General features: G+C 52.4%; 1 protein-coding gene across 2 annotated transcripts in view; it reads left to right on the forward strand.

Moving 5' to 3' along the window:
• Positions 1-12462, forward strand: part of ACSS1 (acyl-CoA synthetase short chain family member 1) — a 51608-nt gene extending 39146 nt beyond the window's left edge. The window contains exons 8-14 of one of the 2 annotated variants that reach the window (XM_063114055.1): positions 3320-3412; positions 4508-4620; positions 4979-5105; positions 5794-5921; positions 6043-6106; positions 9317-9435; positions 10802-12462. In XM_063114055.1, the coding sequence (XP_062970125.1) occupies positions 3320-3412; positions 4508-4620; positions 4979-5105; positions 5794-5921; positions 6043-6106; positions 9317-9435; positions 10802-10981 (824 nt within the window). In that variant the 3' untranslated portion in view covers positions 10982-12462. The remainder of the gene's footprint in view (positions 1-3319; positions 3413-4507; positions 4621-4978; positions 5106-5793; positions 5922-6042; positions 6107-9316; positions 9436-10801) is intronic. The other variant, XM_063114056.1, reaches the window with a different exon arrangement.
• The last annotated feature ends 583 nt before the right edge of the window (positions 12463-13045 follow it).

Here is a 13045-nt window from a genome sequence, read left to right on the forward strand (position 1 = left end):
TCTGCTTCCCCTGCTGGCCCTGAGGGCCTTCTCTCTGTGCATCTATTCCCTGTGGATTTCCTTAGCTGCTCTGGACCTTGGGCTCTCTGCTGTCAGGTCACAAATACTTGTCCTGTGCTGACTGCCTCGCCAGCAGAGCTGCCTCATGGTTAAGGTTATGTTTGTATCTGAATGACCAAGTACTTTGAATATTCCAGATAGCAAAAGCGGGACCAATATGAAATCACTTGAGGAGGAGTACAGGCTCCTTTATAGTTGGTGGGGTCTTAGTTTCATACTGCTGAAACAGAATACCTGAGACTGGGTTCTGGAAGCTGGAAGTCCATGGTCAAGGTGCTGGCATCTGGCGAGGGCCTTCCTAAGGGTGAGGAGAGGACGAGGGAGAGCAGAGGAGCCGCTCTCGCCCTTTGATGACAGTACCAACCCTCCCACCAGCCCACCTTCCAGAGTGGCCTGTCACCTCTTGAAGATCCTGCCTCTTAATACTGTGACAAGTTTCAACATGAGTTGTGGAGGGGACAGACATTCAGGCCACAGCAGAAGGTGTGCCTGAGGTGCCTCTCTTGTCATGGGGAACTGTGGATGGTGAGGCCTGGGCATTTCTGACTGGGAACCCAGTGTGAACAGGAAGACCTGCCCTCCACAGCAGGGCCTTGAGAACTAGGTGGGGACAAGGGTGACAGGCAAAATTTGATTTTCCAGGTAAACTCGGGGGTGTTGGTTGCTGAGGAGGACTTGCAGGGTCCAGTGACAAGGTGACTGCTCTGAGTGCATTTCAGGAAGAGGATGTGCTCCAGTGACTGCATCAGAGCAGGCATGTGCATACCAGCTGGAAGCTGCCTCACAGGGGTTCCCAGAGGCCCAGTGTGAGCTCCTGTTGTCCTCCCTCTGTGAGAGCCGTGGCTAGACGCACTTTCTATCTTGGATCAGGAACCACTGACATGTACACAGAGCACCTTTGAACCATGGAGCCAGCCCCAAACAGGCTCGCTGGGTTTTATGTATTGTGCTAGTCTGTCAGCACATGCCTGCTGCATAACAGGTGCCAGCAGCAGAGTGCTATGGGAGACTCAGTGCAAATTGCCCATGTCTCCTTTATCAGTAAGCAGTGATCAGGGGCCAGCGCTGTGCCAGTACGCCAGCTACTCTAGCACCACAGCTCAGGCTGACCCCCGGCAGCTGGATCAGCCCTCACGACACCCGGGGCTTGGGTGCATGGCCTTTATTTGATCTTGCCACTTGTCAGACTCCAGCCCAACACTTTCACCCCTAGATTTGTATTTCTCAAGGCAATTTTCTTAATTTTCAATTTCCTCAGTAACACACAGATCAGATACATTCTTGTGGAAAGAAGAAACCAGAACGTTGCAATTCAAGCTGGTGTCCTCCTTGACCCTCCACTCCAGGGGGCCTGTTGCTTGTATCCCTTCTATCCCTTTCTACGCAGTTATATTCCTACACTAGGTACAGCTCTGTTTAGAGCTTTTAACATAAAAGTTCCACCCTGTGGTATATCCTGTAATATTTCATTTAGGTCAGCAATCTGCAGAGTTTTCCATATAGATCTGCCTGGTTTTTGAAGGTTCGCTTGTACTCTGCTGTGGGGACTGCCATGGCTTGTGCTTTCACATCCCTGTGCGGGCTGGCAATGGTTTCCCACCATGTCAGCCCGTGCTGTTTGGGTGTCTTCTTGCCCCCTTGGGGGTATTCACAAGTGCAGGGGTGATACACAAAACACCAAGCCCCTTCCTGACCAGCACTGTCCTCTTGGCATGGGCGTGGGAGGCTCCAGCCAGGATGGGCACTGGATGGTGGCTGTACTGAGCAAGATGCACCCCGCACAGGAGTTTTTCACTGTGTTAGCCACACATGTGTAACTGGGGAGTTCTGGCCAAGTGCTAGCCCTGCGTACGTATGACATGAGGTAGACACTGAGAAGCTGGGTTAGAGTCCTAGGGCACGAGCACTTCCATCTCCTTTCCACTGAGGTGTAAAATACAGTCATGTGTCACTGAACGACAGGGATACATTCTGAGAAATGTGTCGTCAGGTGATTTCGTCACTGTGTGAACATCACAGCATGTACTCACACAAACCTAGATCGTACAGCCTCCCGCACGCCTGGACCATGTGGTACAGCCTATTGTTCCCAGGCTACAAACCTGTACAGCATGTCACTGTACTGAATACTGTAGGCAGCTGTAAGACAATGGTAAGTATTTTATGTATCTATCTAAACACAGAAAAGGAATTTTTCAGTACCATTATAATCTTATGGGACCATTGTGATGTATGCAGTCTATTGTGACCAAAATGTCATTGTGTAATGCATGACTGTATAGCAGAATGCACAGACATCAAGTGTTCAGCCTGAGGAACGTTTACATATACACACACATATGTACACACAAGGGTTCTTTAAAAAAGAATTGAAAAATAGTATGAATTTTTTCATGAACTTTTTGAAGTACCTTTGCCTAGAACTACCACCCAGATCAAGCTATAGAAATTTCTGGTCTCCAGAAGGCTCCTTTATGCCCCCTCCAAGTCGATTAACCCACCCTGACCACTATTTGGACTCCTTCACTGTGGATTAATTAGCTTGTTCTTGAGTCACAAGCTGGGATCATATGGCATGCACTACTCCTCTGTGCCTGCATGCTTTGCTTCGTGCAATGCCACTGAGATGCATCCACACTGTTGTGGGTAGCAGTGGCCTGCTTTTTTCATTGCTCTGTGGTATCGCGTTGCATGAATATACCATTATGTATCCGCTCTCCTCTGAGGGACAGTCTGTGTTTCTGGGTACGATGAACAGGGCTGCTGTGAACAGTCTTGCACAGGCTGCTTTTGCTGGGGATCTGCACTTGTTTCTGTGGAAGTGTGTCAGGGGTCCTATATTTGGATAGTAGGGTAAACATACATGTAGCTTTAGTAGATTCCACACCAACCAGTTGTCCAAAGTAGTTGTATTGGGTGTGTGTACTTTCAAATATAAAGGGAAACATCCAAATTCCTCCTCCCAATTGCTGAACCAAATTACACTCCTGCAGTGTATGTGAAATCCTGTTTCCCCTACATTCTTGCTTTTGGAGTCTTTTAGATTCTTGACTTTTGAGTCACTGATGATGAAAATACCTCCTTGTAGTTTGTGTTTCTTTGATGACCATAATATGACGTATGGCACTTCTTTTTCAGGTCTCCTTGTATGTCCTTCAGAAGAATTACAGAGGGGTTTTCCCCTTAAAAATCTATTCTTTTGGTTTCAGGTTTATTTGAGGTCTGTTAAATGTCTTTCTTCTTTCATGTGTGGTTTCAGTGGGAGAACCCATCAACCTCGAGGCCTGGGAGTGGCTCTACAAGGTAGTGGGAGACAGCAGGTGCACGCTGGTGGACACCTGGTGGCAGACAGGTGAGTGTCCCGAGCAGGACAAGGAGGAGTCAGGACAGCCTGGGGAACCAGGGTGCAGTCTGAGCGCCAAGTCTGGGCTCACACGTGAACCTGGGACTGAGGCTGGTGCGCTCAGCAGCACGTGTGATCAAATACACCGGTGCCTTCGTCCCTGCAACACCCGAGGACGAGGCTGCTGAAGATCTGCTGTCTGGAGCGAGAAGCCTCAGAGGCCCAGCCCGGCTGCTGCTTCCAGCTGTGGAACGCTGTGTAATGACCTCTCTGAGCCTTGGTGTCCTCCTCTGTAAAGTGGGGGTGCTCCTGTAAAGTGGAGCTCTGGCATGTTGCCCAGGCTGGCGAGTAGCAGGCACTCAGCGTCCACTCTCTTCGTAGGCCCTTTCTGAACACAAGTACATCTGATGAGGGCAGGCCCTATCACTGAAGGGACCGTGAGTCCAAATTTAAATTTTAGAGGGAAAAGGAGTTTTTTTCTGTGGCACTGTGTTTTGATTTTCCCCCTCGTCTCTTGGGTTCCCCACTCATTAGGATGTTTGGGGCAAGAGACCACCACTGATACAATAAGTGTAACTGTCTGAGGTCTCATCCATCAAGAGGCAGAAAGTGAGATGTTTCAAGTAACTCAATCCCCACTGCTCAGGAAGGCACAGGACAGAGACCCTCTACCGTTTGGGTCTCACGAGACCTTTCCGTGCTGCAGGCTGGTAGAGGCGAGTGCCCGAGAAATAGTGTGAGAGCAGGATTCGTGGGCATCTCTTTCCGTTGTGGGATCTGTGTTGCGTGGACACTGGCCCAGAAGCCATTCCTTCCTCCGTCTTCCTGTGTCAGTAGGGGGCTCTGCCCTTTCCTACTTCAAGAAAGGGCCGGATGCAGCAAGGGCCACGGTGCCAGAGCTTCTGGGACAGAACCCCACTGTGGGGCCCCATCTCATTTCCACAGTGGGGACCAGAACTCACATCTGCTATGACTCAGACAAGGGTCTTCATGCCACTGGGGCCATTTGCTTGCCCCAGACAGAGACAGCCCGCCACCCCAGTGGGGCGTCCCGTACCTTTGCTCCTAGGCCAACCCCGTGCTTCTTCCTCATCCTCCCTGCAGAGACGGGCGGCATCTGCATCTCGCCGCGGCCTTCTGAGGAAGGGGCGGAAGTCCTCCCTGGCATGGCGATGCGGCCCTTCTTTGGTATCATCCCCGTTCTCCTGGATGAGAAGGTGTGTGAGGGCCTCGCAGAGGCTGTCCCCCTGCACGTGTGCCCTGCCCCACGTGCCCAGCCCTCCTTCCCGCCGCCCCTGCTGCTCTCCCTCGTACCACGTGCCCAGGGCCGGTGGCCTCACGCAGCAGGGACACGTTTGGTTACATCATTGTGAGGGCTGAGGCCAGGGCCCCTCAGGAGGCCGGTTCCTCATAAAGGAGAAAGCTCTGGACAGGTCCGTTTGGGGTGCGGCTTGTTGTTTTTCTCCCTCAGCAGAACGATGCTCATTTTTCTCAGTGAGAACGATGCTGATGAGCAGTTTTCGGAGTCTCACCCAGAACCTGCCTGACCTCTGTCACTGTCTCCTGGGTCCGTAGGGATGTGTCGTGGAGGGCGGTGATGTCTCTGGGGCCCTGTGCATCTCCCAGGCATGGCCGGGCATGGCCCGGTCCATCTATGGCGACCACCAGAGATTCGTGGACACCTACTTCAAGCCCTATCCAGGTGAGTGGCTGCAGTCAGTCTTCATTTGCCTTTTTCGCTGCCCGCTGGAATCATATTCTCAGAAGAAGTTTCAGGTCAGAGGTCTGCACATGCAGCGTGGCGCCGTGGTTGAGCGCAGGCACTGCGGAGGCGCGGGCTTGAATCTGCCCCCCCTTGACCTTGCCTCCCCCTTATCTCCAACGTGGTGGTGAGTCTCACCTCGGGGACCTGTGGGACCTGGCAGATGTGAGTGCCCAAAGTGGGCACCCTGCTAGCTGCTAGAAAAGAAAAGTGAAAAAACCTCCTTGGGAACTGTCACGAAGGCTGGGAGCTTTCTCTCAGTTACTTTTATTTTTTCCTGAGTTGCTTCTGTCACTGGGTTGGAGGTTGACATCAGCACCATCTCCTCTGCCTTGTTGGGACCAGTCGCTTTCAGTCTCCAGTTTGTAAATGAGACTCATATCGGGGAAGCTTCCTGAGTGTCCTGGAGCCCCCTGGCCAGCCTCCAGGGCAGCCAGAGAGTGCTGTGTAGAGCAGGGATCCCCTGGACTCGCAAGGAGGGCCAGCAGGCAGGAGCGTGGCCCACTGCTGGGCCTCTGCACTCTGTTCTGCAGCGTGAGGCCAGGACGGGGATCCCTTATGGAAGGACGGGAGCCCCGGTGGGTCCTGGCTCATGGATCGTGGTGCTGACTTCCTTGCTGTGGTGCAGGCTATTACTTCACTGGAGACGGGGCTTACCGAACCCAGGGTGGCTATTACCAGATCACAGGGCGGATGGACGACGTCATCAACATCAGCGGCCACCGGCTGGGGACCGCAGAGATTGAGGACGCGATGGTGAGCTCTGTCTGGGCCTCCTCCTCTACTCCCACACCCCTATGATGCCTCCGCTGGCCTCAGAGCCACCTCCAGCCCCTGGGTCCCACCATGGTTCACCTTTTTGTTCTGTTTTGCACAGGCTAACCACCCCGCAGTGCCAGAAACCGCTGTCATTGGCTACCCCCACGACATCAAAGGAGAAGGTGAGTGTCCACAAGAGGAATTCCTGAGTCCCAATCTCGTGCCCATCACGGTACCTCTGTAAAAGGAGCAGACTGCAGAGAATGGGGTGATAGGGGTTCTTACAGGTCAAACTGTTGATTCTCTTCTCTCTTAAGTGGAGATTTTGGGTGAGGAGACTGAAGAGCACTCACGTTAAGTTAGGGTCAGATTTTTTTAATGCTCCAGCTCCACTGTCCTTTAAAGACACTCATCCTTAAGTAGCCGTGACCTATTTGGCTGCTGGCTGGGCTTGGGAGGTTTCTTCTCTGTCTGTGGTGTATCTGGCTGGGACACTGTCCAAGCCCTATTACAGCGTTTATAATAAATGTTCAGCCACACTCACGTCCTCTCTGCTCACGTGCTGGGTCACAGCACCTGTGCCACACCTGCCATCACAGTGTGCCCTGGAGCAGGCTCTTCTGCTGCACAGGGACTGTTGTGTAGGAGTTTGACCTGCGATTCCCATTGCACAGCAACATGTGGGCAGAACACAGAATGAGTGACCAGAATGGTCTTCTTTACCAAAGACACACGTTCTTCCAAAATTTCTAAGTGGCCTCATCTGGGAAGGGGCAGGAGCATCTGACGGTAGTGATGCCAGGTCCACAGTGGCTACACTGGCCTGGCCTGGCGTGACCTGGACACATGTTGACTCTACTCCAGGGCACTGCTGGGCACACGGACCTCTTCTGCCTTGTCCAGTGTCCTAGGACTGGGCACCCTCCTGCCTGCTATTAGGAACATCCCGTGTCACAGTGTGTCCCAAATGTCACCTGCCTCCCTGCCACGTTTGTGTGCCACCATTCCATTACTTACTCAAATACTTTCTTTAAATTGACCCACTGTGAAATTTAAATTTTACTTAAGTGCTTTAAAAAAAGCAGTCTCAGTGCTGTGGAAAGGGCATGCTGGTAAGGCTGCTGTCCCTTCCCTAAGGTTGGGATGTGGACAGAGCTATCAGGGCTGGTGCCCGACAGAGGCTCGTTTAGATGTAATCAGGATGATTGGAAGGGGTGGAGACAGGAACACTTCCTCACGTGTGACGAGGGGTGCCTGAGCATCCCACCTGAAGGTACCACGCACTGGTGGCCGTCTGGTCCCCACCTTTGGGGACCCCTGGGTTTCCCACTTCTAAGGTCTGGGGGTCTGCAGGGGAGTGTGTGTTCCTGGGGATTGGAAGCCCCATCTGTGTCTGTGTCCCATGGCTGAGCCAGTGCTTCCTGCTCAGGGCCTGCGACCCCAGGCATAGTCCACCCCGTTCTGGGGGCTCATCAGCCCCTGGATGAACCCTAGAAAATAAGTGTAAGATCAAGGAAGACATTGGAAAGTGGACTTTAGACCGAGTGTGAGGGGTGTTACAACTACCCTCGTTCACAGGGCAGCTTTAGATTGGGTGGATTGTGTTGGGGTTGTGGTCTGCTATGAGTAGGAGTGCCCAGGACACTCTGCTTGTGCAGGGGCGTCTCCGGGGTTTCCCAAGAGGTGAGAGTCCTGGCTTGCAGGGCACCAGACACCCGGCGCTCCCATCAGCAGCTCTTAGCAGCTCTTCCTGCATCCAGTTGAGTCTGGTCTGCCCGGCTGGCAGAGGGGTTTGTATATCGTGGGTATGACAATGTGCATTTTCCAGATGTCTAACAAATTTGAGCATCTATTTATTTGTAATTCCTGAATAACCCCTGAACAGTTCTTGGTTAGCCTTGCAGCCATCTGCAAATGCTGTGTGTATTCGCTCCCACCCCCTCCGCTTTGCGCTTGAGCGAGGGGAGCCCCTGGATCTTCTTTGATTAGGACACAGACGCGGGAGCCCCTGGCCATGCTCTCATCCCTCTGTAACATGCTGGGCCTTGCATGCCCCTCCCAGCTTTTAACCGGCTCCCCCTCCCATGTGGAGGGTTTCCCGCCTCCACCTCTGCTATAGGACTCAGCAGTGCAGGCCTCTCCCAGTCCCAGCTCAGCTGCTAAACTGAGGAAAGTGTGGCTTTTTCCCTCAAAGATCTCACAGTCCAGATGGGTGGGGGCAGGGGGATTGATGACAGTTCCCACACAGCAGGTACCATAGTGAGATTCACAGACGAGTCAGGAAAGGCTCAAAGACTGTAAGGTGGCTGAACAGGGCCTTGAGGGATAAGGGAATTTGCCAGGTACAGATGGGGGACCTTGTTCTGGAACCGGTCATCCACTGATGCACCAACGAGCATTTGTTGGGCACCTCCTATGTTCCAGGTGTGGCTATGGATGCTGAAATAGATAAAGTCCCTGCCCTCGGGGAGCCCACGTGCTGGGGGTCAGGAAGCAGAGGAGAGAGACAGGCAAAGAGCAGTAAACATGATCAGTGAGGAGGCTACGCAGAATGGGAGGTGATACGTGCTGGGGAGGAATGAATTGAGACGGGGGGACTGCACAGGAAGGAGAGCCGCTTGTGCACACTGGGTGTGTGAGGGAGGGCATGTTACAGGTCAGTGGGGAGGGACAGGTCATCAGAAATGGTGCTGGGACAAGTGACTGCTCCTGTGGAGGACAGTAAAATAAAGTCCCTGCGTCACAGTGGGATCCACTGTAAATCCTTTCTGGAATGTGCTAGAGTACTGAAAAACAAAACCTAGTGTTGATGCTAAAATGTGGGTTGGCTGGCGCTGCCCAGCAGAGCGTCCTGCCAGGATGCAGCTGTTCTCATCTGTGCTGTCAACATGGTGGCCACCGGCTGCCTGTGCAGTTGAGGAGCACTTGAAATGTGGCTCACGCAACTGAGAAATCACATTTCTAACTTAACTTGAATTTAAATAGCCACTGTGGCTAGTGGCTACCATGTTGGACACACGAGCCCATGAGGCTAGTGCCCCCTTGTTGTGTTTCTGTGCCCCATCTCATGCCAGTCTCCTGTCAGCCCACAGATGAGGGCTGGAGGAGGGTCATCTCACAGATGAGGCAACAGTAAGTCATGCGTCCCAGGTCACACGCGTGGCCAGGCAGCACTGGAGCCATGATGCCACACGTGACTGCCTGGGCTGTCTGTAGAGCTGCTGGAATCGCTGCCACTTTGCATGAAGCAGAAATGCATCCTTGGAGCTGCAGCTAAAAATCCAGCTGCTGCAATGTCACTAACACGTGATTCAGAAGCCCTTTGGGTCTGTGGCAGCCAGTGTTCACCCTCTGCCTCAGGGCCTCGCACATCACACGCCTTTGCCTTCCAGCCGCTTTTGCCTTCATCGTGTTGAAAGATGACTCGGGTGACTCAGAGGCAGTGGTGAATGAACTCAAGTCGGCGGTGGCCACCAAGATCGCTAAGTACGCCGTGCCTGATGAGATTCTGGTGAGGGCCCGCCTCCGCAGGGACTGCGCCACTGTTCCGAAGCTTCCTTCCCTCCTCCCACAATTACCCTGTACAATGGTCTTTTATGAGCTCATCTCTTTTCTGATCGACACCATAACTGACACCAGCCGTTGGGCTTTCCCCGGGGGGCAGGTGAGGGTGGTGGGCTGCCACGTTATCAGAGAGACAGGGAGAGAGGAAGGGAGTTCAGCGCCGGACACGTGGCCGCTCGCCTGTGGAGGAGAGAGTTTAGGCAAGATCAGACCCTCATGTACTTCGGCATATGGAGGCTAGTTACAGCCACAGAGCTGGGTGGTGACGAAAATGAAGGATTGTAAATAGGCAGAGTTCTCCAGCCCCCTGTGGTTTCTTTTTTTTTTTTTCGTGACCGGCACTCAGCCAGTGAGTGCACCGGTCAGTCCTATATAGGATCCGAACCCGCGGCGGGAGCGTCGCCGCACTCCCAGCGCAGCACTCTACCTAGTGCGCCACGGGCTCGGCCCGCCCCCTGTGGTTTCTGAACACACTTCCTGGTGCCTGCGAGGGAGATCTTCCAGACCGCCATCTGAGCGAGTTGGTTCTGGGGGGGAGTTGGCCCACCTCTTCAGTCCTTCCATTGTTAACATTTCCTCGGGGCAATTCTGGATTTGGTGGTAGCCCTCTGAGGCAGGACGGGTCCCACCTTCACTTGGCATTGTAAGAGATCACACTGTTGTTGGCCAGGTGGCCAGAGTTTCAGGAGACTTGAACTCCCCTTAGGTGAACTGAACTATTTCAAAAGACAGAGTCACTAAGAAAAGTCCCAACCACAAGCTGTTAATGCAATATATTGCTATTTGCATTGAATTGGGGTATGGTTGTTTGAAAACGCTAAATGTTAAATTGAAATTCAAACTCTAAGTAAGGCAAAATTTTTCTCTTGAGTAGCTCTCATTTCTTATGTAGGACAAAATCAACCAAGTCCCAGGGCAGGGTCTGGAGATGAGGTGCCACGGCCTGTGCTTGGATATGTTGCTGCCTGGGTCCACCCGAGGTGTAGCTGACAGGACAGACCGAGGTATCAGCGTGAGGTCAGCCCCACACAGGCAGACCTCTGCCAGGTGAAGGGCTTCATCCAAACCTCTGACTCATGGTTGCTCCTGTCCTTTGGTTGATTTTAGCTTTAGGACCAGATTGCAGAAGGATAAAGCCAGAGACTGCAGACCCCACCATCCCCTGGGGCGGGGCCCACACATCAGTCGGCTGCCTCTGAATCCCTGTCGAGGGGCACTGTCCCTGAGCAGAGTCCTTATCTCAGTGCAGTTGGGTGCTGGCATGGAGGCTGGGGCCCACCTCAAATACTAATGCAGCACCCGTTCCTTGCCAGGTGGTGAAACGTCTTCCAAAAACCCGGTCAGGAAAAGTCATGCGGCGGCTCCTAAGGAAGATAATCACCGGCAGAACTGAGGATCTGGGGGATACCACCACCCTAGAGGACCCCAGGGTCATCACAGAAATCCTAAGTGCCTACCAGAAGTGCAAGGAGAAGCAGGCTGGCACCAAGTGAGCGGGCGCACCTCAGCCTGGGCTCCCGGACCGAGACCGAGCGCCCAGGCCCCTGACTTGTCCTTCTCGAACTAGCCCCAAAGGTTGGCTTACTCCCAGATGTCCCAGAAGTTGTTTCCCCAGCACATAACCCACACCACCCCTAATGTGAAGTTGGGCTAAAAGCCCTTCTGTTGGAGATCCCAGAAGTGTGGCCCATGAAGAGGCACTGTCAGACGTGGGGAGGGTTCATTCCACTAGTCCTGAGTTTGGTTTCCTGGGTGAAAAATCACTGTCATCTCTGTTTCTGTGTCCTCTGGAGACAGCAGGGAAGGCGAGAAACCTGGTACAGCATGCCTGCTCAGGTAGCCTAGAACCGGAGGCACCACGCTTTCTCCAGATGTTTCTAGATACAAAGGCAAAGGTTTTATTTTTATACTTTTGTATTTTGGAAGAATAATATGCAAACACTCAAGAGTAATGTGAGCATGTACTTTGTAACACTTCAGAGTGATGAAAATCTTTTTTGCCTTCCCTGGTGGGGAAACGCGGTGAGGATCAGAGCGTGCACTCTTGGTTGTTGTTTAGCATGTTTGGAAATCTAGACTGGAGCTGTTTGTATCTCTGTCTAGACGGCTGTCTTGAGAACTTCCAGGCCTCCATAGCCTTCCCTGGTGTCTGTTTCTCCAGTGCTTGGGCTGTGAATAATGGAACTAACCCTAAGCGATGGGGGATTGTGCTCTCCTTCCAATTCTGAAGCCACTCCGGTTGTGTTCTGTTTCTCCAAGCTGTGATCTGGAAAGATTTTTTCCACCCTGGATGCCTCTTGGTAGGAGGTAAACATGCTCCAAATATGTGGGGATGTTCAGGGAAGCCAGTGAAAACTCAGGTGACTTGTTAGAGCACTCATGTGGCTGGAACTGGGTCCTTGCAAACTCTACCTGTCCTTCTTTCTGTGATGGGGGCAGTAAGAACCACTGTAGTCCAACAATGAGACCTGGAGCTCCAAATCACCTCTCTCTCCTTTAATGTGCTTTAAGTCCTCCAAACATTAGTAAGATGATGTAAATCATGAGGTCACCAAGTGCTTATTTCTTAGCTGAGCATGCAAGGGCTGACAGTGTGGTGGGTGACAGGTGAACGGTCGTCCTCATCTTTGCTCCACTGTTTACCCCACAGTGCCTTGCAGCTGTGTTCAAGGGGCACTGGGGTACTGAACACCTATTATGGGCCATGGCTGTGCTGGCCTCTTGGGTGGTCAGGTGAGTATACCTGTGGCAACCAGGATGTGACATTGGCTGTACACGCACATATACCGAGTAATGGTCTTTTGTTACAGGCATAGCGACAAAGAGCCATGCACTGGACTTGGCAGACTGTAGTCATGGTGCTATTTATGAAGTGGCTTAGTTTCCACATTGCTGATAGAAACTCGGACAGTGGTCCAGGGCCTCGGAATGATCTGCAGTAGAATTCAAATAAAGCTTTATTTTGTTCATTCTCTCTGTTTGTGGTGATGTTCTTGGTCAAATAATTGGTATTCTTTTTTTGTTGAATATAATTCTAAGGACAAAACTGGAAGGGGCCTATTCACTCAAAAAAAATCCACCTTCTTACAGGGAAACAGCAACAGTTCTGAGTCTGCTACGTGGTGAATTTACCTGTTTTTAGATTATTGCACTGTCCAATACACATGGGCCCATTTAGCTTATAAATTAAATCAAATAAAGATTCAGTTCCTTGGCTGTAGTAGCCACACGTGGTCAGAGGCTACAACGTTGGACCACAGGGATAAGTGTGTTCCCATCCCCACACGGGGTCTCACAGGCAGTGCTGGTCTGGAACAAAGGTGAGAGCGAGGGGGCAGGTGGGTTCTGGGCGGCCAGAGCAGCATCACAGATGCAGGTAGTGGGCCCAGCCCCTGCCCCAGGTCACCCTTACACTGGTGTGGTGGGTCTTCAGCAGAAGAACATACTGAACTGGTGCCGTGAGAGGTGGAATCTGAAAGGCTGGACTCTGCCCTTCCTGCTGCCTCCAGAACAGGAGCTGGGATGGCCGTCCCCAGGGGCAGTGTCATCTTGTGCCA

The sequence above is a fragment of the Cynocephalus volans genome, chromosome 11 (assembly GCF_027409185.1).
Source record: "Cynocephalus volans isolate mCynVol1 chromosome 11, mCynVol1.pri, whole genome shotgun sequence".
Classification (NCBI taxonomy): Eukaryota; Metazoa; Chordata; class Mammalia; order Dermoptera; family Cynocephalidae; genus Cynocephalus; species Cynocephalus volans.